Below are 27,658 nucleotides of genomic sequence, written 5' to 3'. Positions count from 1 at the left end.
AGATATAGTAAAGGAAACGCAAGTGTAATGAGAGGCTTGGCATCGCCGACACCTTCCGACGTCCTCCCCGTTCTACCAAAAACGGTTAGCAGCCGCTGTCTGCGTTAACGCGTGCTTGGTAAGTACGTGCGCGCGCCATAAAGGAAAGCAAAGCAAACACGGCGCGGTAATCAAAACAAAAGAAAAAAAAATCAAGCACGACTTTCACAGAGTGTGCAAGTAAGGAAGAAAAATGCCGAATGCGCGAGCAATTTTCTGGCTTGAGTGCAAGCCTATTTAAGGACCTTCGACTGAGATGGATTGCACGGCGACACATCAAGGGCACGTGTATATGGAGAGCCCCGAGCAGGTCTAGTTTCCCGTTCCAGGATGGAGGAGGTGACAGTAAGCAGATTTTAAAAACGAGGATGTTTCCGCTTTGTTTCCACGTTACCTGCCACGGTGGAAACCATGACACGTCGGCGGGATATGCTTTCGGCAAGGCCAGAGATGGAAACAAAGCACGCGCCACATCCAGTCCGGCCGCGGTGCCCTTCGGCACGGCCGGAATAGAAGCAAGCGGCGACCAGGTCTAGCCGATTGTGCAGAGGCCCCGAGCGGCCGCCGCGCGTCACCACCGTCGCCCCTCCAACCAAAGCCACACGTTGCACTTTGGGAAAATTTATTGAGATGCCTGCAGCAAGAATGAAAGATAAAGCGTTCCTGCCCATGCTACTTGGAATGTGATTAAACCTAGTAAAAGCGAGTAACTAAAAACAAACAAAAAATTAGAATTTCGCAACGCACAAAAGAAACAAACAATATGATTACGGTGCTTTGTGGGGTTTAACGTCCCAATGCAGCTCAGGCTATGAGACACCGTAGTGGAGGACTCCGGAAATTTCGACCACCTGGGGTTCTTTACCGTGCGCTGACATCGCACAGCACACGGGCGCCTTGCTTTTCGCCTCGATTAGGCGAAAGGCATCGAGGCACCCTATATATATATATATGAGATAAATGAAGGGGAAATGAGGGTGCTCGTTATAATACACGAAGGAAAGAAGCCAACAGCCGGCGAGGCCAAGGAGAGCACTGGGAATTGTATTTTGTCTTTTTTTTTATTTTTGCTTCGATGCAGGGATATATATGCAGGATATATATATATATATATATATATATATATATATATATATATATATATATATATATATATATATATTGTAATAGGAGTCCTTAAACAGGGCGCTACGCCGGCAACAATCAATGGAACGTTCTGCGATCAGTCGTTGCACTTCTGTAAGCGCAAGCCCGAGCGTCGGAGAGAGAGCTTCGTTGTCGTCTTCTTTCCTGACCGTCACGCGCGTTGAACATGACTGTCGTTCTCTTCAAAGCATCAGGCGCTGAACATATCAGAGCCCAATACCTGTTTTACAATATATATATATATATATATATATATGGTGTATAAGGTGTTGCGAAGAGCAAGAAAGGTTTCAGCAACCGGTAATAGGCTGAGAGATCTGCCTAATGCTATCTCTGTTCACTAACATAAGGTTGTAAGTTGGGCCTTGTTCAGGTTTATATATATATATATATATATATATATATATATATATATATATATATATATATATATATATATATATATATATATATATATATATATATATATATATATATATATATATAAACCTGAACAAGGCCCAACTTACAATATATATATATATATATATATATATATATATATATATATATATATATATATATATATATATAAACCTGAACAAGGCCCAACTTACAACCTTATGTTAGTGAACAGAGATAGCATTAGGCAGATCTCTCAGCCTATTACCGGTTGCTGAAACCTTTCTTGCTCTTCGCAACACCTTATACACCGTTTATATTGAAGGACGGCATTAGTATTGGGAGACGGTGTGTAACGTGATAAGACGCCCTGACACCCCCTTCAACCCAGATGAATGAATGTGCCCCGGATATGGCCACGGCGAACGGGTAATGTGAGCCACGATCTCTGACACCACCGCGATATTAAAAAGTAAACCACAATTCTTACGTAAGTGCACGAACAATTAGCTACTGCTCGGAGCCCCGCGTAGCCAACGCAGGATGCTATAGCGCATTTCGCAGCTTTCCTCTGTTTGGGCGCAACTTCTGCAAATACATTTAACTGCCTTGGGGACGCACGTTGCTCAAAATTTAACACCGCATCCCATAATTCGTACACACAAAGAATCAGGCCGTACTTAATGTACTTCGAGAGGCGTGCAAGGACGGCGATTAGATCAACTTTGTCCGATACTATACAACAGCACTCCGTAAACATCTGGCTGCCTGTCTATACGTGCTACGGTCAATTTCGAAAAAAAAAAGAAAAAACCTTGCAAGGTGCTCGCCAACAAACCACTGCTCTTTCTGCCCGTCACCGGATGTTAGTACAGCTGCACCGTTTCTCGGCAAGAAAAAAAAAAAAAAAAAAAAAAAGCTACGTGCGTTTTACTAAACGCAAAGCGAAGCACAAAAACTGCCAAGAAAAGCGGGAAATTTGCCGCCGGCATTCGAGCTCAGGGGGAGAAAAAAAAAAAATAAAGCGATAGGTCTGGCGCTAGCGGCTGTCGATGACGCTCGAGAAACTGCACGCACAGTCAGCTGCGCAGGACATCACCCCGCGGAATTAGCTGACGTCTCCAGCTTTTTAAAATGCCGTATACATCACCGAGGAAACGGCGGTACAAAATAACACCAGATAATAAATGGCGGGCATACGCGGACGCACGGGTCCTTATCGGCCGACAAGTGGGACTGGAGTAAAAATAAATAAATAAATAAATATTAAGAAAGAAAGGAAGTCACAGCCTACGTCAATAGCCTGAAATTACAGCTCGACGCGAAAGAAAAGTGTAGTGCATGCCCAAACGTAACCACGAAACAGAGGATCGCTGAAGCCCCCGTGTTACAACAGTTAGGCGGTGCACGTATAGTGAGCGTGTACAAAGGCTTGCGTAATCATTTGATTGTACTCGCAGTTAGCTGAAAGGGTTGTTTTACGGTACACAGTGAACGGCATTTCCGCGCTCAGCTTGACCGAACAGATCGCCGAAGTAGCCGACTTGAGCTTCGTCTTTTACAAGGTATTTTTTGTTTTTCTTGATGGACTTATCCAAATGATCAGACAACCCTCGGTGCCTAACAAATGCCAGTTCCAACCAAGTCTCTTCTTTGGTATCGTCTTCGGGTCCCCTTTCGTTCGTCACTCCACTATAGCCCGAGGTATACTGACTATCAAATCCACGAGAGCCCAGCTTGCTCCCCAGAAACTTGCCCACACAAGCTTACTGCGGCGTGACGTGGCCATGCACGATTGCAATTTGGAACATTACCCTCAGTTATTTTCAGCGTCGGTTACTAGGCTTAGTGGGTACGTCCACATGCTGACAAAACCAGTCCAGCGCGTACCCATCGCCGAAGATCACGGTGCTGTGACGGCAATCGCGGGGAAAAAAAAAAAAAAAAATAAAAGAAAAAAAAAAACTAATTGTGTACCGGTTCGGCAACGTTCGCAGAGTTTTCAGAGCTGTTAGCGGGTCCGACGATGCGAGACGCTTTGCCCCTCGCATCCGTCGAACAGGCCATTTCCGCATGCGCAAGCAAAAAGAAGGAGAAGATTAAAAAAAAAAAAAAGGCACACCGACGAAAGCTTGTTTTCCGGAATTTCATGGAGGCGACACCGCTGCCCAGCACGACCCAGCAGCATGCGTGTTCCACGGAGCGCAGCCCAGCTAGGTATGGCTCGGAGAAGCCAAGCTTGTCCATGCGTTTTCGTCACAATACCGGGAACCAGGAATAACGAACCGATAACTAAAAACCAAAAACTACGAACACGAGGAAAAATACGGTCCACTGCGAGAACCACTCAGCTGAAGTAGAAGCAGGGCAGGAAGAAAAAAAAAAAAACAAAAAACAAACCGCGCTTTCGATACAGAAAAAAAGCACTTGCTTTAAAGGCTGGCAACACCAGTCATGTTTGCCGAACGCCAGATGCGTTTTTTCGCTAATGCGTACTTTATTTACATTTAGCGAAATGAAGTCGTGTGCAGCCTTCATCCAAAAAAAAAAGAGCACTGCAGAACCTGCATTGGACTAATGCGAAAGCACGGATGCTGCTGTTGGTTGCTTCTGGTTTGCTTATTTCACTTCTTGTTTGCCCATTTTAGCCTTTGGTACTTTCAAATTGCACGCCAATCCCTTCTTATGCCCTTTCTCGGCTCTACTCCAGGTTGTGTGACGTCACATCCTCAACGTCACAATAATTCACTTCTTGCTTACCCATTTTAGTCTTTGGTACTTTCAAATTGCGCGCCAATCCCTTCCTATGCCCTTTTTCGGCCCTGCTTCCGGTTGCGTGACATCCTTGACGTCACATCTACAACAGCACAGCTTTCTCTCCTTCCGCTTTCACGCCCACCATACTCCCTTCCCTTACGGCGCGCCCCGCCGGGGTGGTGCAGTGGTTAGACGCCCGACTACTGTGCCGAAAGACCCGGGTTCGAACCCGACCTCGGCGGCTGCGTTTCGATGGAGGCTAAATGAATAGGCGTCCGTGTGCTGTGCGATGTCAGCGCACGTTAAAGATCTCCAGGTGGTCGAAATTACTCCGTAGCCCTCCACTATGGCTCCTCTTTCTCCCTTTCCACTTTCACTCCCACCTTCCTCTCTTCCCTTACCGCGTGGTTCAGGTGTCCACAGAAAGAAGCGTGACAGATACTGCGCCTTTCCCTTCCGCTAAACCAATTATTATTATATTATTTCGTTAACCTTCATGTTTCAGCCCCATAGCACCGGCAGGATGTAACTGTTTTACACTTTCCTCTTGAGTGATACCGGTAAGCTGTTAGTCATAACGTTTGAGTATCTTCCAAATGCGCTCCATCACAATCTAATTCTCCTAGTTATTTCCCTTTCATGGTCCGGGTCTGCGGTTACTACCTGTCCTAAGTAGACATATTCGCCTACCCACTTCCAGCACTTCGCTACCTATTTTAAACAGTTGTCCCTTATCCAGGCAGTTCAACATTCATTACCTTAGTCTTCTGCATATTAATCCTTAGGCCTACTTTTATGCTTCTAGCGTCTAGATCATTAACCATTAGTTGCAATTGGTCCTCTGAGCTACTTAACAAGGCAATGTCATTAGCGAATCGCAGATTACTGAGATATTCTCCATAGATCCTGATGCCTAACTGCTCCCATTCCATGTCTGAAAACACCCTCTAAGCAAGCTGTAAATAGCACTATAGGGAGATCGTGTCTCCCCAGGTCGAGGGCAACTGTATTCTAATCTTCCATGAGCTTATAGCAAGTCCTTGGAGCGACACCCTCGAAAAAGATTTGTTAGTCCAGAACGTCTATCGACTGTCCTAAATACAATTTCGCTCACACAAGAGCCCCTCAAACGTGATTCCTCCGAAAACCTTGAACTCGAGTTTTTTTTTTTTCTTTTTTTTAAAGCTGTCCTTCCCACGCTGCGGAAATCGGCCCCATCGGAGACCCCAGATAGGGGCTACACTCACTCAACGTATATCTATCTAATCTGTCGTTACATTCGAGGTCCACGAGCGATTGTCTGCCGCCGTTAACTTGTCGCGCGAGAGATATGGCGAGGCCAACAATCGCTCACGACAAGGGAATCGCTCGCCCGAGAGCCATTCACAACGGATTAGATGCGTCGGCGTCGGAGGGTGCCTGCGCGGGACCGCGCAGAACGCACTTTCAGGCCGCGCAGAAAAATACCGAGAAAACAGTGCGGAGGTTTACCCCGAACCTAGTCATCCGAGCGTATAGGCTCCGTTATACATGGCTACATATCCTAACGACAGCACCAAAGCATTGGTGTACTCGGACGGTACGCACCTCAATCATGGCGAGGCTCAAGAACCAGGCACCAGCGAAGCAGTTTTCAACCCCACACTCCTCCAATCCATCTAGTCACATATTCTCACTGCACGTTAAAGAAACCCCAGGCGGTAGAAATTTCCGGAGGCCTTCACTACGTCGTCTCCCGGCTCAAGATTGAATGCGCGAGTGAATGACCTTGACATTTCCGGAGCCCTCCACCACGGCGAGTCTCTCGGCTCAAGGTCAAACTCTACATGACCATGGAATTTGCGGTGCGAAGAGTAGAGCTTAACGAACGGGACATGCCACGATGTCTCGTTCAAATATCGCGCCAAGAAGACGTAGTTTTCGTAAGAGGCACAGGGACAATGATCACGCAGTTCTCTGGCCTCCGAACCGCATAGCGAGGAAAATTAAAAAAAAAAAAAAAAAAAACTTTCTAGAAGAACACACCGTGCAGTCAGTGCTGTCGCGACTCGCTTTTATACTGCTTGAAGAGTGCAACACATGCCTTGCAGTTGGTAACTATACTGTTTAGACCTAACTGGCGAAGTGCCGAATCCGACTTCATTAACCAAACCAGGGAGACAGCCACTAGCTCCTTTAAAGACGCGAGTGTAGAGGGACGCCGAGAAGACGCGGTGTTTGCAGGGGTTAACCTTTTCTTCGAAAAATGCAGCAAAATCGACTCCCATGTACGCAGTCCAGTGTCCCAGATATTCTTGGGTAGTTCGCGCGCTGCTGACACAGTGAATGCTAGCACACCACAGCTTTTATGTGTGCGAGATGACCCATACGACCGTCAAGAGTATAAAGGAGGCTATGGTCAGAGCTGAGCAATGACCCTGCCCGACACAGATTGGCCCGCCAGATAGTGACGTCACAGTACACATGCCCAGGAATTGGTAATTCAAACAGTGCTTTCGCGCAGTCTAGGTTAAGCCCCAGATAGAACCTATAGCGGAATCGTATAACGCTTGTGTGAGCGCTTGTAGTGTTTTCAGAATAATGAAAATTTCGACAGCACTGTGGAATCTACACTGCAGAAATGCGAAAGCCAGAGCGTTGCTGCTGCTCAGGGGTCATCGTGATTGATCTCATTCCGATTATGAACTAAATTCACCGTCATTATCATTGCTACTGTCATCGTTCTCATTATCGGTAATTACAGCGCCATTGCCATCACTACTATCACCTTCACGGTAGACAAGGAGAATTATGCGCGCTTCACGACCCGGGCGTGGCGCAGTTGGTTAAAGCGCTCGGCTGGGGATCCGAGAGATAGATGAGAATTACGCGCGCTTCACGACCCGGACGTGGCGCAGTTGGTTAAAGCGCTCGGCTGGGGATCCGAGAGATAGAGGTTCGATTCCCGGTGGAGACAGGATTGATTAGTCTGATGACGTCGTCATGATGACTGACAAGTTACCCATCAGCGTACAGATCCGACGCACAGATCCCGCGCACGGGATTTCGTTCTATGAGCCTCTATAGAGAGACTTTCGCCTTAAAAATAATAAGAAAACGTCTGAGAGGAGCGGATTCGAACCTAGCCCTTTCTCGTGGGACCCAGGCACCGAACTTCGCAGCCGATCGCGCGCCCGCGTGCTGACTGCAACACACCATCGCGCGCTGTGCATTACACGTCTTCGTCTCCATCTGTGAGCAAAACCTTTTGCTCGACCTACTCGGTTTACCTATACTTACAATCCTATGATTTTTTTTCTTTCTTTTTTTCTACAACGATTCCAGCAGCGTCGACCAGGGTTGTCTTATATTCTTCAGATAGCGCGACATCTGCTAACCTATGAATTTCGGCCTAGTCGGAGCGCTAGATTTTGACGACAAGGGTTTTATTTAGCGGCTCGAATAATCAAAGAGTTCCGGTATGCTGCGACGCCCCATGGTTCCGTCGACCGTCTCAGGACCTAGGGGGAAGGCGGGGTGGGAGAAGCTATCTTCGCATGCTTGACATCTGACAAAACTTTGTTTCTGGGTTTATCACCCCAAAACGACTCCGGCTATGGAGAATGCCACAGTGGACGGCTCTAGATAATTTAGACAACCGGGGTTTCGTTAACGTGCACTGACATATCACACACACACACACACACACACACACACACACACACACACACACACACACACACACACACACACACACACACACACACACACACACACACACACACACACACACACACACACACACACACACACACACACACACACACACGCACGCACGCACGCACGCACGCACGCACGCACGAGCGACTTGTACATATCGCTTCTATGCAAACGCGCCCGCCGCGGACCGTCACTGAAAATGGGCAGCCATTGCGGCTGGCAAGAAGAAAAACGCGCCTCGGTACAAACACAGGTTCGTGAACCGATAATCGTTCGCCTTTCCGCGGATTCAACGGCTATGAGCAAGCAAGATACAAAAAAAAAAAAAAAAAAAAAAAAAACAAGCCGGGCAGCAAAAAATGGCGAAAACACCTGCACGTCCGCAAACAGGCGCAGTGCCGACGATAAGGGAAGCTGCATTCGGCCCTCTTCTGTCCATTATGTGCGACAGGAGCTTGCAACGGTCGCATTTCTCGCCAAATGTGTCGCTGATACGATGTGGCTCCACAAATCCGGACCATGTGGGCTTCAAGGGCTGCAGACATCTCGTCGATGAAGACGACGACGTGCAAATGCACAGCGCGAGAGAGAGAGGCAGTTTAACACGCCGTGTGTTCGGTCACAGTGAACTAGTGTAGCGGATGGGGCCTTCGTGTGCCCCAAAAATGTCGCCCGTTTCGGCCCAATTTCAAGAGAATGCGATCGCAGCGCCGCCAGGAAACCTATGGGGATTACATACAATGGCCTTCTAGCAGCTGCCGTAATGCTCTCAAAACGTCGTCGAAGTAGTGGATGCAGAACCCAAAACAAACATTTTAAGGCGAAATGAGCACACACACTCTACTGGAATTCACTCCCGTCCGCTTCACTGCATATTCCAATTCATTGTAGTGCATCGGCGGCGACGGGTACAGTGCTCTCGTGCAGTGAGCGAAGATGATCTGTTCGCTTTGCCGTGAGTTCAAACCCCATACCCGGTGCAGTTTAACCATGTTTAATTCATTTCTTTCCGCGGGTCTGACTGGCTTCGGACAAACACACAAAATAACGCCTTACAGCCAAACTTGGAACCCCTTTTAGTTTACCGCTGCCGCTTACGGCGGCCGTCTACCTCTACCGCGCGTCGACAGCACAGCACGCGCTCATTGGCCCCTGCGTGCGGAGTCCGCCTGAATTTGACAACGTGGCGCCATCTGTCGCCCTCGTGGTGATCTGCGCATGCGTACTGACGCTCGCGCGGTAGCGGTAGCGTTAAACTAAAAGTCTATGGTCTTTAAAATTTATCCTAGCTCTGCTTATAGAGCTGATAAAGCGTGTGCGTGCCGTCACAGCTTGCCGCATTTCAGGAGTCTCGACCAGACGATTGCTCCGAACACTTTCCGCGCACACGCGTACCGTAACATTTTGCTGTCGATAGTACGTGGTTCACCTCCTGCCGTTCACCTACGAAAGGTGATTTACGCAGAAATTTATCTGTCATGTTCGTTCGCTTTCAAAAATAGAACTATGCCTGCGACATCAATGATCGTCACAGGCAAAGCAAGGGGGCACTGTAACAGCTGCCTCACAGTTTTATTTCACAACGCCAACATGCTTTGACAGCAGGAATAAAAATGAATAAAGTGAAAACAATTATCTCTCTTTTTTTTTTTTTTTTTTAATGGCTCGCACTGCCTGTGACTACCATTGATGTCACAGTCCTGCTGAAACCAAACACTGAAGCAGCACAAGATAAAACTCTGTTATAAATTATTTAGCTCTCGCAGGTGAATACCACGTGATGATCCATGTAATGCCTTACATGTCATTGCAGAGAAGGAAACGTGCAACAAAAATTTAACCCAACTCCAATACTTTGATGGCCTTATTACTGTCCTTTCTCAAACATTAATTTCGTCTCCCAACTTTCCCATCAGTCTACAAGTAGGAGCTCTGTTAGTGACCACTGACAAGGCACAGGTGCGATGCTCATTTCTTTTTTATTTTCAGGGTTACTGATAAGTCACTAACCTGAGAGAGTTTGCCAAATGCGCTTCAACTCATTGTTATTTGTGCTGAAATATTTTTCTCGTTGTCGAGGTCAGTAGTCACTAGCAGGCCTGCACACATGCACTCGCTTAATATTTTACCTACTTTATATACTTATGATAAACTGCTATCCCTTTTTATACTCTTGGTGCTAGCTTAGCTGCTTTTATTTAAAAATTTAGAATGTGCTGTTGCATTCCCCATGCTTAGGTCTTTAATCATATGCTGCCTCATACCTTCAGTTACTTGCTAGGAGAATGCTATTAGCAACCTCTGAGGTTATTAGGGCATTCTCCATTGACTACTAAACTGGATTACTTCACCCAACTCAACTACTTGAACATCTCTTGTAAACATGCCACAAATTATAATACAGAAAGCATCTCAGGGCCTGGGCCCCATTTCAAATTAGTATCCTTTCACTGCTACTGTGGGAGACAATGCATCGCATAATCCACAATGCATCACATAATCACATTAGGAAATTTGTCTCCCCAGCATTATGTCATAAGGATTTATGCGTATTACATTGAAAAGCAAATGATAAAGGTCACATTAAGAGGCTATGAAAACATAACTGCAATAAACCACTAGGATGCAAGACAAACAGAGGCAGACATACTAGTCCAAAGAACAAACATGTCAGCACAGTGATTCAGCATAATGAATGTGCCGCCAGTGGACTATGGAGGGCTGTGGAAACAGGCGGTTGGTTGGTTGGTTGGTTGGTTTATGGGGTTCTAACGTTCCCAAAAACCCCGGCTACGATGGGCGTCATAGAGGAGGGGCCCGGATAATCCCTATCACCTGGGGTTCTTTAGTGTGGCTGCCACAGCTCCTAGCTGAGTACAATACCCGTGTGCCATACCCCTGTTACCATACCCAAAACACATAAACTGAGGTGGTGAACATGTAAATGGAGAAAAACACTTCGATCTTGTGTTAATCTATTTACTCCGCTACACTTGGCAAGTAAGCCGATTTTCACAGGTCACTTTATCTCCAATATTCATGCCAAGCGACAGAATATAAAAGAGCAGTGTTGCATGTTGTGTTACTAAGAGACCACTGTGTTCAACATGCTTTGCTTACTTCCCCTGGTCAGTGCCACGACGAATTCAGTACAAGTTAGCATATCAAGGAAAAAGCCTTCATAGGCTCATCAGTGTCCACCCGTGCGCGCGTCCACAAGAAGTGTCGCATTTCTTTGCGAGATTCTGATTCATGCATATACGAAGCGACCCCACCAGGCGTCCGATCCAGGCATCTGCGCTGTGCTTTTCATTTGGCGCTTCCCCGAACACCGCACCACACAGCACGCAGAAGCAGACGCAGTAAAGCAAAAATCGGCAGCATTTCAAATTGGTTTATGGGAAAGAAAAGACGCAGTATCTATCACACTTCCATGCGGACACCTTAACAGCACTGTAAGGGAAGGGAGAAAGGTGAGACAAAAAGTGGAAAAAGAGAAAGAGGAGCCATAGTGGAAGGCTACCGACCATTCGGCTTTCGCCTCACAACATTTTAGTGGTGCAAAGTTGCCCCTAAATTATTCTTAACTCAGAGCACCCAAGATGTTAGCGCTTATGAAACAATATGAGCATCATAGTGCTGCTAACACATTGAAAAATCTTTCTGCACAAGGCTGCCCAACTTCACTATGTTCTACCATCATATGGCCTCTGGCTATGAATACTAGTGCCTCGAAGCTCCTTTGGCCTTAAAGGAGCCTTAGTGAATGCTTTCCTCTGACGTCTGGGCATGGCTTTCGGTACTGCAATGTCACTCCTGCCAGATTTTGATCGGAGGTCAAAGCAAAAAGATGCTGCTTACAGCACCCTTACTGGCCAATGAGTCTGAGCGTACCTGCCTCAAAAGCAGCTCTCTCAGCTCTCCATTCGGGGGCACTAAGAGGCAGAACATTGTCAGGGGTGGGACTGCACAAAGTCATTTTGGAGCAATATGGCTCAGGCAAATTTGTATACTGGAGAAGTTTGGTGCAGACAAAACTGCACTTTGTGGCTTCTTCGAGCAACCTAAATTTCGTTTTCAAGAAATATGAAGAAGAAAACCAAAAACATTGGTGGTGCTACCATCAAACTTAACATCACCGTGCCGACACTCGTGACGGGCGAAAATGCTCCCAAATGCGTAACGCGATCGATGCAGTAACATAATTTAAGTCATCGCCAACCCAGAAAGCTGCAACCAACCACGGGCAGGTAAACTTCAAACTGTTCCACCCAATCTATATTCTAAATCCGCCATGCCCTCAGAATCAACATGGCTCAGCGTCCCATTACTGCCAAGTTTGTTCGCAGTGCCGTCAGTCTCCCTTTCATTGTTTTGTGCTCAACCCCAGTTCCTTGGCGTCAGGAGCGACGACAGCCGAAGGCACGAGAGTGGCCGTGCGCGCGCCACTACTAGCTGGAACCACCTAAAGGATCACGAAGATTATTAGAAACTGTGCAGAAGGCACCAACTGTGCGGAATATGAACAGCTGCATTTTCTTTTCAGAAAACGATCGCACTGTTCGCAAACTACTGTCAGAGCTAAGATGCCAAAGTTGCACAGGCGTTTCTGGCACAAAGCGGCACAATTTTTGTATCTTCTCTATGGTTCGCGCAGTTTGCCACAAGTAGTTACGCTTGTATTGAAATTTCACAATTGGAGCAGGAGTCCCACACCTGTATTCTATTCATTCCTGGCAAATGTAACATACTCCTGTATTTTCATCAGAATACTCTGCTATTGATCAGCATCACCACCATGCCACTATCCCAGCTGTATCAGCATGTTTTTCCTTCTCAGTAACCTCATACGTCAATCTTTTTCCCTTGGAGACAATTAGGAGAATACTTTCACGGAAGCTCTAAAAAGGCCGCACAGAGCTATAGAACTGGAACAAAAAGTAGTGATGCCTGAAGAGACCTGTGCAAAAAAGTTTTTTATAGCGGCTGGCAGCAAGTGGAGACACCTACGTGGCAGTTATGAGCTTAGCTGCGAGCTCTACCGTTCAATTAACTTTCCTTTCAAATGCATTATTCCTCAGGTGCTGCTTAAATTCAGAAAGATTAAAATACTACATGCATAAAAAAAAATTCAACGTAACCCCCCGGGTCAAAGAGCAGCAGTGCCGAGGTCAGATGTGCCAGGACTGCGATGTGTAAGCTTAAAAATCTGCCCCTTAGCCACCGAGCTTGGCCTCCAAGTGACTGGAGGTGCCCCATCGCCACATAGTTTAGTTTTCCTGAGCTCTGCTATCGGCCCATGGAGATAACGGCTACAGTTCCTGCATAAGTGAGCAAAGCCCAGCTGTGGGCCGTTTCTGAGGCCAAGCGACATGTTGGTGCTGCTAACTTCTTTCTAGTAGGAGCTGCACTTCTCTCCCGTGACTCGCTTGCATAGTCCTGTTCACCGAAAATGCGAATTCATAACGAGCTGCTCGTTATTTGTGTGGTGGAGTCTCCCGACATGAATGCTGCCACTAGCGTGGAGACCCTACTGTTACCGCATCAGATCAGTGAAGAACGCCGCAGAAGGCCTTGTTATTTTGGTGCAGTTCCACTTTGATATTCCCGACAGTGGGTACATAGTCCAACATAACATGATTATCACTTGCAACACAGTTTCCACTTGAAAGCAGACAATTTTTTCATCAATTAGATTTCCTGAAGAGCTGATAGTTCTTTGAAAAACAAATCTTTTTCATGCCATTCGATGATTCGACCTTTGGTAAATTTGGTGTTTTTTTTACAGACTCTTGAGGCCTCAGTTACCATAGTATTAATATATCCGAAAGCCAGTTGGTTATAGCATTTTCTCCACCACAAAACCAGTTGGCTGGAAGCTGCTTGCTGAGGAATCATAAAAGCGGCTCTCACGCACATGTCATGTAGTGCTAATGCTTTGAGTCTTGTTTGCATAGGTAAATACTTCAAAAATACTATTTGTATCTATAACCATATTAAGGTGAACTAATTACAGTTGAAGGAAAAACCTCAGGTCCCTTAAAGTTTGAATTATTGAGAATCGACTGTAGAGGCACAACAGATATAAGTGCCAACATTATCCAATCAGGCAGGTGAGCAATGTGAGGCAGGTGAGCTTTTAGCACCTTGCCTTAGTGGACAGCCAGAACATGGCAGAATTCAAACTTGCTGCAAAGGGTGCACAAACTAAGAACTTTCGATGAGGTATCCTTTCTTTGAAAGTTTTTGTAGCCGAGGATCTGTACAACGGAGCCATATTTAGAAGGTGTCACCCATTTAGGAACGTAAAAATAGGGAAAGCACCAACAACACCATTCTTGGTAATATCATCCATCAGAAACATGCCGAGAACTAGACCATATAATAAACCTAGACTCATGTGCCAGGCTACCACGAAATAGCGCTACCTGAAAGCAGTGGCTGCCCCTCTCATGAAGAGAGGCACTTTCTCATCCAGTGTGCCCGACCAGCTCAGAACAAGTGACCAGCATGCATTCTTAAAGAAAACACTGACCTGCAGCTCACACCAGGCAACGGCAACTCCTGTGGCAGTGTCCAGGCCCTTGTACACAGTCTTGAAGGAACCCCGGCCGATCTCCTCCTCGAACTTAAGGAACCGGCCATCAGGCGACGTGTCCCTGGCCTGAACGTCCTCTTCTGCAGTGACCGAGGTGGCTGACGCAGCCTTCTCTGCTGCAGCTGCTGCCGCTGATGCAGATGCTGCTGCTGCCGATGCTGCTGCCGCCGCGGCTGCCGCAGCTGTGCCGTCTTCGGACTTGTTGTCCAACGCCAGCGAATGATCACCTTCGCGCACCATCACCAGAACGGGCGGTGAGGGGTCGGCGGCGGCGGTCGCCGGCACGACGCCGCCGTCACGCCCTTCTGTCCGTTCGTCCTCACGGTGTTCGTCGACTGCCACAGCAGGCGGCGGCGCCGCCGCCGTCGGCGCAGGGGCCGCGGTCGGCGTGTACGGCTGGAAGGCGCCGTTCTCCAGCTCAGCTGCTCGCTGGGGCGCTGTGGTTTTGTGGTGGTGGCGGTGGTGCACCGTCAGCGGCACGTAGCGGAACGGCCGGGGCTCGGCTCGTGGCCGGGCAGCGGGCCCGGCAGCCGGCCGCCGACCGGCCCCGCTGGCCGGGGTGCCATCGGGTGGCGTGCGCCGTCGCGGCGGCTGCTGCGCGGCGGAGGCGCCGCTGCTAAGCTGCTGGTGGCGCCCGGCGGCTAACGAGGACGGCGACGCGGGCTCGCGTCGGCCGTGGCACTGCTGCCTCGCGGTGGCTGCGGCGGAAGGCTTGGACGGCGGGCGCCTCGGCGGCCCGGGCTCGCCGGACTCGGTGGCGTCGGGGGGCTGGTGCTGCAGGTGCTGCGTAGGCTGCGCGCTGCTACTGCTGCTGGCGTCCTTGAGCTTGGCCGAGCCCCTCAGCATGTCCGGCGGCCGCAGGGACACACGGGCGCCCCGGGCATGGGACGGCTTCACCGCGGCCGGTCGACAGGCCCCACTGAACAACACAGAAAACAAGCGCTCAGCAAGCTCTTCGCTGCTAAGCTTCGTCTCGCAAGACACGTTCTAGATATCGCAATCAAGGCTCTTCAGGGAGAGGGACGTAGGCCTCGTTGACAAACGTTTCTGTCGGTCGGGGTCACCACTTCGGGAAAGTCAAAATCACTGTGTCACCCTCTAGTGACAAATGCAAAAGCACATCGCAGGCAATGAGTAAGAAGCGTTGATTTTTATTGAAGGACGCACTGCTGAAAACGCAAACTACAGGACGAGCACTCCTGAAATAAAAAAAAAAAAAAAAGAAAAAGAAACAATTTCCTTTTTTTTTTTTTTTTTTGCGAGATGCGGTCACGTGGCGTACTACACTTCGCCGCAAGAGTTTACTTGAAAGTTTGGCTGTAGGCCACTTGGTGGGACATTGTAAACTTTGTTCTATGCAATTTTGAATGCAGTATTAAAATTATAGATAAGCGCTTCTTGGAAACTGGAGTGCTCAGTCTATATACACTAAAAGACAAAATCATCACCATACTCTCATGACGCAAAACACAACATGGGACAAGACAACACTGACGGTGAGACGCACTAGTACTTCAGCAAGAAACGAGGTTAGTAGGTGTAACAAAAAAAGAAAACATGCAAAGAGAGCGAAAATAGCGGTGACCATGTTCGAACACATGGCAAGCTAGGACTAAGCGATGCCCCACACTGCTACCTACTGCCACTCGTACTGGGTATCCGGAGCATCTACCCGAATCCACGAAGAAGCGAGATGTCTGGGGCACCTAGGGTCCATAGTTTCATGGTCGAGTTGGAACTTAGGATATGAAGTCAATTTTGGCTTAGCGGAGCAAGAAGGCTCTCTGAAAGATGTCAGTGCTTTCGGAAGTGTTACAATACGTAATCTCATATGGTTAAAATAGGTGGAAATTAAAGAGCACCCCGTAAACTATTCGTATCGTCCGAAATTCATGGGCTGAAGGCAGTGGGAGAAAAAGAAAGCAATTTTTCATGAATGTACGTATTGTACCTTTATGTACGAACCCCCATCCGTGACCACCACCTCCTGTTTTGGTGCATATATTCGACTACTGAAAAAGTATTAATAGTTGGGACAGGTTAGAAAAACCCTTGACATCATTCCAACCTTTTTCAGATTTAACTGGTTCCTCCAGAAGCACTGAGCGGAACACTCACGCCTCCCTATAATAAGAAACAACTTACTCTTGATAATCATGAGCGATTAGATCAGTAAACTCAGCTGACGGATCGCATCACTGAACAAAAACACCTTTTAATTGTTTGATGATGTCAAACATGCCAGAAGCATCCAAAAGTCCCAAATCGACTCACGCTATGAGGGACGCCGTTGTGGAGGGCTCCGGAGATTTCGACCACCTGGGGTTCTTTAACGTGCACTGACATCGCACAGCACACGGACGCCTTGCTTTTCTCCTCCTTCGAAAAGAGGCCGCCGCGACCGGGCTTCGATCCCGCGTCCTTAGGCACAGCCCTAACCCCTGCGCCACCATGGCGGGGCGGAAGCATCAAAACCATTCACCTTATATAATGCCTTCGTAGATTTTTGTGTAGGTAACAAGAAAAGCTTTGACAGTGGACTAATTTTTGTCGCGGAGAAAGCAGGTGATGCGGTGACTAGATTTGGGTAGTACACCAATATGTTTCGATCCTGGGCGACCGCGACCTTAATCAAAGGACCCTGCAGGCTACGAGTCCACAGTGTCCATGTGAAACTAAAACAAAAACAAGCCTAGCACCCTATGCAAGAAGCAGAGCCAACAGTGTGACAAAACACACAAAGCTACACAAGTACGGGCAATGGAAGAAAAACCTGAAGCTGATGAGTGGCCCACAAAGAACACGAACAAAAATGAGAGCTTCTATGATAACTAATTAAAAGGCACTTCCATGATATTACAGTATCTAGGTCGAGTATACGGAAAACCAGAAGTTGCAGGCTGTTGCATGTGTAATAAAGGAGCGAGTGCGAACCGCTTCCGCGCGCAACTAGCCGGCACCCAGCGCCATATTGGCGTACACTGGGCGATCTGCGCAGGCGCAGTTGACTTCCTGTGGAAGGTAGCGACCGCAAAGATTATTTTTTTTTTTTTAGCGCACCTATTGTCGTAGTAGCACTCCCGAGGAGGGGCCGAATAGCGGAGGAGGAAGCGCCGATTCAAAAGTGTAAATTATGGGACTTAACATACCGATGCTCCAGTTGGGCCACGAGGGGCGACGGCCGCAGTGGAGGGATAGGGATCAATTTGTGATACAGCTCACGGGCGCGCTTTGGGCTGTGCGCCTCCACCACCACCGGCTGGGATTCATCCCGGAACCTCTGACATAGTAGCCGAGCGCTCTAACCACTTTACGCAACTACCGTTGTGGGCCTAAGTTGCGTTAACCTACCTTCGTCTCAAGGAAAAGCGCACCAATCACTCATGGCGAAACCCACCTCGCTAATCGATCTGCTGCCCTAGCGTGCGTTGCGAGAACCGCTACGTTCATTTCGGAGACCTCTCGCCTCGGCCCGAGTGAAACCTACGAGTCGGCAGCTATAATGCACCAAAGCAGGAAGACCACGCCCACGCGCGCATCACATTTCGCGCTGGCGTTTTCACACGTTGCTCACACCGGCTATCAGTGCACGCTCGGCCGTCGGGAACGGGAGGCGCCAAGAATTGCTGCCTCCGAACGCACTCGTACAGTCGCTCCTTTGGGAACCGATGGGGGAGACGATAGAGGTACCGGAAAAACCCGCGCACTTTGCCCACAATCAATCTCCCCCATCGCCACCGCTGTTTACTTGGTCGAACTGACAATGGAGGCAGTGCATGCGACCACCGAGCACTGGGGGTGAAGCGGAATGCAGACAAGATTGCGCCCTCAATCGTAACCGGCAAAACGGCGTATGTGAAACACATCGTCCAGAGTGCAAAACTAAAGAGGCCACGACAGCTGTTGGACAGGCGACCGCCGCGAGCAGTGCCGCCGAAAGTGCACCGAGTTCTAACTCGCCGATTCAGATAAAAACTATAAACTTCAATGAGACGACCAAGAATGACATTTTTGCCAACTAGTCATGGACCTGAGTTGAATGGTGGTCTCTCTCTCTCCGTTCTCACTAAATGAATCACGTGATCCCGGTGTGGCAACCTCGCCGATTCTGCTACAACAGGAATAACACTACATTACTACTAGACAATGGAGTGTGCATCTTGAAAAAGCTCACCAGTACAACTGTCGCTACAGTGAGGCATAAACATGAAAACAAACGAACTCCCAATTTTTTCGAACTTCCCTTGGAATAAGTGGCAGCGACAAAGCAGCCTCCTCATCCCATTGAGGAGTGGTATCTCTGATCCTATATGGGTCACATAAACCACACACTGGAACAGTACTAAACAGCCAAGGTTAACACCATCCTCAGTGTCCTGCAATCAACTAACAAAGGCAATCCAGCACTGCTGCAATTTCTGCTATTATGATTGCAATATATATAACTATGGGGGATGACACCTAAATAATGAGCTTAGAAGGACTCGCTATTACAAATACTGCTGTAAGCGCTTTAAAGAGAACTGCCCAACAGACAAAAAAGCACATGCTTTGGCCAGCAAATGCAATAGAGCTTTTCTCGGCTGAAATACTGGGAGCCTAGCATGAGAATAAAAATTATTTTGTGAGCCCATGAAAGTGCAGTTGAGCACTTTGTCTTAAAAGGTGAACATAATTTATGAAACCTACAAAATTCAACTAACATCAAAATGAGCATATACATAACTACTTGTTTCACTCAGAAATAAACCTTTTGTCTTCGAAGAGCTTTAGACAAAAAAAAAATAAAAGATCATCACACGGGATAAAATGAAACAGTTACAATAACGTCAACTTGAACTTTTACCGGCTAAACTCATAAACCAGCATCAAGGAATGTGAGATATGGAACGCTGGTCAATAACAAGATGCACAAGAAGAAGAATGGACACAGAAAAAGCGAGCCATCCAGGACAACATTGTGGTACATGTAGCTGTCAGAACAAAACCGGAAGCCATCAACCACCCAGAAAGGAACAGCAGTGCATGAAGCCTGCTAGAAAAAAATAGCACACACAAACCCATATGTCAACTATGTGAGCAAAAGAACGACTCGACCATTTCAACCTTCATATCAAACAGCAGAACATTTTGCCAGTCCATACTTCCACGCTCACAGCATCACAACCGTCCAAAACTCAGCACGTCTAAGAACTAGTGCTGCTGTTCTTTTCCTACCATGTTTCAAAATTTATTTTAAGACTGTGCTGTTCAACTAGCCTTCCGAAAGCCAAGAGACCACCAGACAGTCTTGTGAAGTTAAAAGTGTTTCATATCCAATGGGGTGTGATGTTTACCAAACATCCGTATCCAGTGCTCGGGACATCCTTGGGACATCTAAAACCTCTGATGTGCACTCACAGGCAGTGGCTAAGTGCAGACATATGCAGACCCTGTTGTGTTGGCAACAACCGCAAGCTGCTGGGCCTTGGCACTGAACGAAACTGTGCGCACGCATCTCCCAACAATGACAGACTATGTCCCCAGCTACTTTAGTAAACACGCCTCACAAAGGCTGCCTGTCACCGGCCACTAACAAGAACAATGGTGGCAGCGGAAGCACGCAGAATGTTGGCCTCTTTCTAGCCAGAGAAGAAAAGGCCTGCGTCACGCCACGCACCGACAACTCTACTCCTAAAAAAAAAAAAAAAAAAAAGAAAAAAGAAAACAGAGCTGAAGCTACAGCCTTATAACCTTGACATTCCTGCTGTCGGTCGGTTAGACCATGGAAGAAAGCTTCAATGAACAGACGTCACTTGCCCTCGAGAAAATGCAAGTAGTGTGCTGACACTGAGGCATGCATTCCAGTGGCAGAGGCAGCCATAACCTTTGCCGATGTGTCTTTGGAGAGAGTTGCCCACTAATGCTGAAGATCCAGTACAGGGCTGGCCAGTTGCTCAGTGGAACGCTAACAAAGATGTTGGGGGAATAATGAATATCCACCTTTAAGGGTATGTTGCAGTAGTGCAGACACACTGTCTACTAATTTTTTTTTGTATTCGCTAGCTTTTCTAGGTATTCCCTAACTGTCAATCAAGTTCCCAAACCCTCGTCCCGAAAAAATGTTTCGGTTACTGCCATCGAATCTCCATATACATTGCACAGATAGACATGATGCACAGCGAAAGACAGTAGTATGAAAGCACTATTCCGATCGATCGACAGAGCCGAGCAAAATCTTGCTAGTGTAAGTGTCCACTAAGTGAGAAAGACTGCTATTTCATTTCCCCAAAAACCAGACCAACTAAAGATGTTTTAGTCTTTGCAAAATCATACCAAATAATGCCTTTGCACGTTTAATCGGTTTAGGCAGTCATACCACAGCTCGTTTTCTTTTATCCAGATTATATAAAACAAATAATCCAGTATTAGAGTAAAAATATTGACAAGCTATTTCAGGGAGTTCATTTCTTCCCCAAGGCGAGCGAGAAGCCTGCAGCTATGCATCATACATGACCTTTTGCCTCTTTTGCTGAAGCTCCTTGACAAAGCAATTCTCCTTCCTTTCAGCATCTGATGAATCCAATCCCTCGTCTTTTTCTTTGTAGCTGCTCCTTTCATTAGGTGTTGCCACCAGAAACCAGTTGCATCATTCTGGTTGTATCATCAATTTTGGCCGAAACTGAAAGCTGAAACTGCGTTATGCACCCCTCTTTATGCAATCAGTTACTCATCGAAGTTTTTGATGAGGTTTTTGACGAGGTTTTTGACGAGGCTCTTGTTTACAGAGAATCCCTGTTCCACAGCTGCATTGCCATGAGAAAAGCAAAACATTAGCTTGACTAATAAATGAAAATAACTCTTGAAGGTACCGTAAACACAACTCAAACCAGAATACATCCAGCATTTGTTCCTTTCTGCCTAAGTTCCTCGATGCCACTCGTATAGAGCTCAATGAGCATATCTCCACATAAGAATGGTGGTATGTTCAGCTTCCGAAACCAGTCAGTCACTGGTGCTCTGTTAGCCTTTCAAGAGTAATGCGCAGCTGTTTGTTTTGCATTAACACCTGTACATAATGCACTAGCCAGGTTCAAGCACCTCACAGCTCTACTCAACCTGTATTGCAAAGGTGACCTTTCCATCACCATCACTTTTTGTGAACACCTCTTCATGAAGGAAATACAGCATTTTTTTGAAGCTTAGAACAGTCAGAGGCAACAGTTTGGAGATCTCGCGATACTGATTTTTTGCAATAAGCCCAATGTTGAACGTGGCAACAGAAACCATGTTATCGGGCTTCAATTTGATCGTAAGCATCTTGTAGGATCTCATTCCAGAAGATTCTATAAGAAGTTACCCAGCGCAGGGGCTTGTCTGTCTGAAATTCAGCCAGAAACGGCTCAAGTCTTTCCCCAATTGCGACCATACAAAACCCCTTTCACAGGCAGCATCCTGTTTTCTGCTTCCTTTGATCATTCCACATATTTTACCGAGTATGCAACAACATCAAGCATTCCACGAGATCACCTTGCTGTTCTTGAGCCACCTTACCGAGTAGACTTAAAAGGAAACAGAGCCCTTCCTGTGAAGTGGAAGTAGTCTACAAAACGTGCTGGCACACACTTAAACAGGTTACAGCTACCACCAAGAAACACTAATGCATCACAGAATGGCCAGTTTTGAACGATCCACTCACAACAGAGTCCACAGCTTCCAATGTCCAGGATCTGGTGAGCGATGTAAGATGTTTCAAGTTCCTCTCTGAGGAACGTCAGACATTTCAAACTCAATTCTGGATTGTCTACTGACACTTGTATTTTGTTTACTTAATGCCTTCTATTGCTTTCCTAAATGTTCAATAATACTCTAAGATTCAAAGCTGTTTCCACAATAAAAAAAAAAAAAAAACAGCAGCATTCTTTGATAACACAGTCCACTGCTTCAGAGAACTTAGAAGTGAATGCAACAGACAGCCCTTCTCAACATGACAATGTTCATCTCCATTCTTGGTATGGAAACCTGGTTCTTATCTTTAGAAATGAAATGGCACCGCCAGCCTGTACAGTGAGATTCGAAAGATCAGAATCACGAATTTCCTGAACACAATGCTGAAGGCTTCTAAAAAAATTTGGGAATTCGTATTCACAAACATGGATGCCATATCACAAGTGGATAAACAAAAACCCTGCAGCGATAAAGAACAAGCTGAACAACCTTTTCGATAATAAGATTAGTCAGCCACAGCATGTGCGTCAAGTGAATGAAATAACAATGAAAGGGTTCATCAAGATACACAAGTCGCACTCCATTTTTGAAGCAAAGAGCAGGACAATGACACCGCTGTAATAAATTAAAACAAATTTCCATTCTGTGTCTAACAATTTCCCTGCGTTGCTCGGTTATGGTATAAACCGATATGACAAGACATGCTCCCCGCCTTTCTCTCCAATAAATGGCTGCAACGGATTTAAGGCTACAAAACCAAATGGGAAAAAAAAAGCTGCATCCAAATGGCAAACCTATAAAAGAAAGGAAAACGTCCACCAGCACACACTGAGCTGCCAACTTTTCTGCCCTGTCCGTACTGGTTCACCAGTTAAGTTGGCTAGTACCTGCCTTTTCCTGTGCTATCTACACATAACAGGACTTTGCACAAACATGAATTCCAGGTGGACAAGAAATGCATTCAGCACCAAGGCAGAGTGAAGCACTATTTATCTTCCTACCAAGCTATGGCTAAGTCGGTTTGTCTTTTTCGTTTCCTTTTATCAGTGATCACATAAGTGTGTTTCAATTCTTACTTCTTGTTGCTTTAAAGTTGCTTTACGCTGTTCTGCAGCAAGAGCTACTCAAGGTAATTCAATCGCAGCCCCAGACAGACTGGTTGTTTTGCCATTAACTTTGTGCAACTGTGCCTGGGCGGGCGTGCCAGTGATTCAACAGAGTTGAGGGAAGGGGGAAAAAGAGATTAGGTGCAGGATCTACAAACGAGTGCCAGCACGGCTAAACCAGTGACTGCACCCACCAGCCAGAGACTGCACGCGTGCCCAATGAGATTCAGACCGTCGCCTGCATTCTCCATACGCTTGTCATACCACAACTGGTGAAGCACGATTGCTGGGACCCACAGTGTCCGCACAAAACCGAGATGGCAGCTAGACCTTGCTTTGCACTCCACTGCTGCTGCAAGCCACATGAGGACCCCACTTCTTGATATCGTATGTGGGATTGATCAGGCTGTTAAAATTGCAGAGACTTTTCATTCCTTAAGGTGACAAGTACAGCGACTATTACAACTCGAGTAGATGGCTAGCCTGCAAGCACAAAGTAAGCATTCCGGTGTAATGGCCACGGAGCAGATGCAGCTAAAATGGAAGAAATGTCCAGTTGCAACAACCTCAGTACATCACAGAAACATTGCTTCAGTTCAACAATGTGTTGAACACACATACTGCAAATACTGAGCCCAGCAATTGCAGCTTTCCCTCACAATTTGGAAGCTTTGGAGCAGCAAGATGGCGGAAATTGCGAAACTATGCTCCAAAGTGTATACAGTAACACTAGCCCTGGTAGCAGTAGCCAGCTTTGACAACGGATGGAACAAGCGTGTATCAGGAAACAACTGTTTTGAGCATGAATTACAATACTTAATGAATACCATGACGATTCCTCTAAACACTGCCCAATGCCCCATGTAGGCTGTCGTAGCTTTTCTTTTTCTTTTTCTTAAAGTGCCTAAATTAAGTACCATCCAGTCACATATTTTCTAGGATGACAGTGCCCTTCAGGCCACTTTCAAAGGCCTTCAGCAACCCAGAATATGTGCTATCCAAATAATTCAAGGAGAAATGCTGCACTGTTATACAATGCAAATGCTCAATTTGCAACTCCCGATAACACTGCAGCTGACAATTTTTTTTTTTATCTAAATACCTCTGACCAATGAGAACTGGATGCTATCCTTCATAAAACATTCTTTAGAAAAAGAAAATAAATTATAAGAGTTCAAAGCTGTTGAACAGAATGTGGAGCAAAAGCATTAGCTGCGGGTGACCGAGCGTTCTTCTTCCTCTTTGCCTTTGTCGTCTCTTTTTTTCGTCTTCGTCTTCTCGTAGCTACTGCCTCTTTACAACGTAGCTGTGGCCACCAGAGGTCTTGCTTTGGCCGTCGTGTTGCTTTCGTAACAAAAACATCTCACAAGATGGTTACGATTGGTACTATAAATGTTTGACATTTAGATGCGGTGAGAAAGCAAGAAATTTTCCACAGATATGTTCCATCTTCTTGGAATTCCCGAGGGCCAGAGATGAATGCGGGCTTGTCTAGGAGAGCAAGGATACTCTAAGGTGGTCTTCTTTCAAAAAGTCACTTACAGCAGTGAAAGTCAATCTATACGTCTGCTTAGACACAATTGTTAAAGCACAAAAACTTGAACTTGGGCCTCCGAGTGAACATGGCAACACGAATTACCTTAGCAGGTTGAGGGGCTCGAAATTAGGCTTGCCCCCAAAAGGGTACAGTGGGGCTTCCAGCCCCTCTTCCAAGCGCACATCCCTAGGAATGCGAGTTGCTGGGCCAGAAGATGCATGTACCCATCATTGACCAGCAGTAAATTTCAAGCCCACCACCTCCCACAGCCAAGACGAGCACCCAAGCTACTTGGCCACTTGCCACCCCCTCTCCCTCATCCCTATACTGTTTCCCATCTCCGCTAAAAGTGTTCCTTTGCTCCGAGCTGCAGTAAGTGCACTTCAGATGCCCATGGCACGAAAGTAACAAAGAAGCGAAAAGCTAATGTTCTAAGATTTCTTCCATTACATAATTTCCCATACAACATACAATACAATACGACAGCTCTTCAACACCTACTCCATTGTCCGCAGCATCCAAATGCTATGTATCAGCTCTCAAGAGAAAATCAGATCTTAAAAAGTCATGCTGAAAAACATGGCGACAATATATAAATTGACAAACTGAACCCCGTTTTCTGTCACTTTTTCCCCCGACATTTCTTTTTTTCAATTTCAGCCCAATTTCAAACTCTTGCAAAAAAGTGATTGATGAAATGCTAATTAACCCAGACAGTCCTATGTTTATAAAAGAAACCAAAGTAAGCAAAAACACACATCTCCAGGTTAATCCTTAGTTATTTAGTTCAATAACAAAACTTCAGCTCACATCTTTCATTTTGTCACGTTAACTGAAGTGCTGATTACTCTTAATTTCACTAAACTGTGGAATCACAATTCACAAAATGATCAAGACAGTCCGAGACAGTTTTCAATGTGGCTGAAACAAAGTTATCCATTTTGACATCTAAAGCCAACACTACTATCCATCATAACAAGATGGTACAAACAAATACAGGCTGACCTGTATAAATAAGCCACCATGTTTTAATGAAAGAGACAACTCTCGCCTAGAGCTATGTCGTAAGCAAGAAGAGCCCAAAATGAGGACATATACATAGTGCAGTCACGGGCCAATTTTTGCAAGTAAAATGCATGTATCGACACCAGTTTTTTTGTGCAATTTCAAAGGTTAGGCAACACTGCCATCCATTTCAAATTTGTTTTCACCCGCCGAGCAAAGTTCGGCCCATACCATCATCATGGTGGGACCCCATTCCCTTCGGAGAGGATATGGCAACTTTGTATCAACTGGTGGGAAGATCCTTGAATCAAATTTTCACAGCAATACATCCCCTTCCGATGCTGGTAAAAGAGCAAAATAGCCAGAACAGAGCAAGATAATCAATTTGTAAAACAAGCTAACTGTGTGGAATTATCCCGAATTCAAAAGGAAGCAGCACATCCTAGGAATATGCAAAGGTGTTGAAACAGCCGTCAAGTTTGGAATACGCTCACACTTGTGCCATGATTACTTCTTGAAAACGCCACTAGAGGATAGGAGATTAGTGCAGCGACCCAGCTGTCAAGAAAAATGAGTGAACAAGTGTGCTGTGGAGTTCTGAAACCGCGTGCAAATTCGAAACGGGTATTTCTAATGTGTAACACCTTAATCGCTGAAACCTTAAGAATGAATAATGGACGAAAGAGCTTCAGCTCTAGAATGAGCCATCTGTCAGCACACAATGTCCGTGATGTTAGCCAGTTTCATGAACCATTTGCGTGGTGAGTGAAACATCAAGTGGCTGCTGAATGGGAAGAATGATGTGTCGACCCCTTCTCAAGACCTACTAAGAATGTTTATACCTACTCTCCCTTGAGAAAACAAGGAGCTAGTTCCGGAGCAACACTCTATCCGGGTGAACACAGTCGCACTGTAACACTCTTACCTACCGAATCAAGTTCCAAAAATGCAGAACAATCTACACAAATGTTGTTTTATGACATGGCGCCATGACACCTAACGAGTCAGCTGGAGCTACAATCAATGCATCAAATTCCTTCCAGAATCCCTGTTTGGCACTATCTGCAGCTTACACACTTTGACTACCAAATATCTAGCCCATGGAATTAATCTCATTAGGCTTCAATCAGCTTGCAGTTAATCTTCTGACCTATATCAACAATCAGAAAAAAGCGAAAAAGATTTGTCAGGTTCTGATGACCTCCATGCCATATCTTCACACAACAATGTGTGCAGTATAACATTTGGACCACTGACACATTTGTCATTTCTTTTGTGGCCATTAAAATAATGTGCGCCATCACTCTGCAGTTAGCAAACAAGGCACCAGGCAGCCGCATTTGTGACCAATTTCCCGAAGACAACTGGGTCCCCAGACTCAATGCTGAGAGCAGCCCCCCCCCCCCCCCCCCCCCCCTCTGCAATGAACACTTTCCAGATGTGCAGAGGGTCACTGTTTGTTACTGGCAATGACGCGTCGGCGTAGCTAATCGATGTCCATTCACGAATTACAAATAAGAACAAAACTGACAGGAGAGGCAGTTCTTGCCTTACTTCAAGAATTTACGAGACTGACAATCCTGCAGCGTGCATATTTCAACACCATGACAAAGGTTCCGGCGATATTGCAGGAATTCTGTACATGCCTTTCAGCGTTTCAAGCATGCTATAGTGACTTCCTCT

General features: G+C 46.4%; 1 protein-coding gene across 14 annotated transcripts in view; it reads right to left on the bottom strand.

Moving 5' to 3' along the window:
- Positions 1–27,658, bottom strand: part of LOC146179021 (uncharacterized) — a 136,758-nt gene that overhangs the window by 105,545 nt on the left and 3,555 nt on the right. For all 14 annotated transcript variants that reach the window (XM_084578717.1, XM_084578726.1, XM_084578731.1 and 11 more), the window contains exon 2: positions 14,558–15,539. In XM_084578717.1, coding sequence (XP_084434843.1) covers positions 14,558–15,466 — 909 coding nt within the window. In that variant the 5' untranslated portion in view covers positions 15,467–15,539. The remainder of the gene's footprint in view (positions 1–14,557; positions 15,540–27,658) is intronic.

The sequence above is a fragment of the Amblyomma maculatum genome, chromosome 9 (genome assembly GCF_055883805.1).
Source record: "Amblyomma maculatum isolate TAMU_Amacu chromosome 9, ASM5588380v1, whole genome shotgun sequence".
NCBI classification, from domain to species: Eukaryota; Metazoa; Arthropoda; class Arachnida; order Ixodida; family Ixodidae; genus Amblyomma; species Amblyomma maculatum.
Note: the sequence above shows the minus strand (reverse complement) of the source record. Positions and strands in the feature narration are given on the sequence as shown.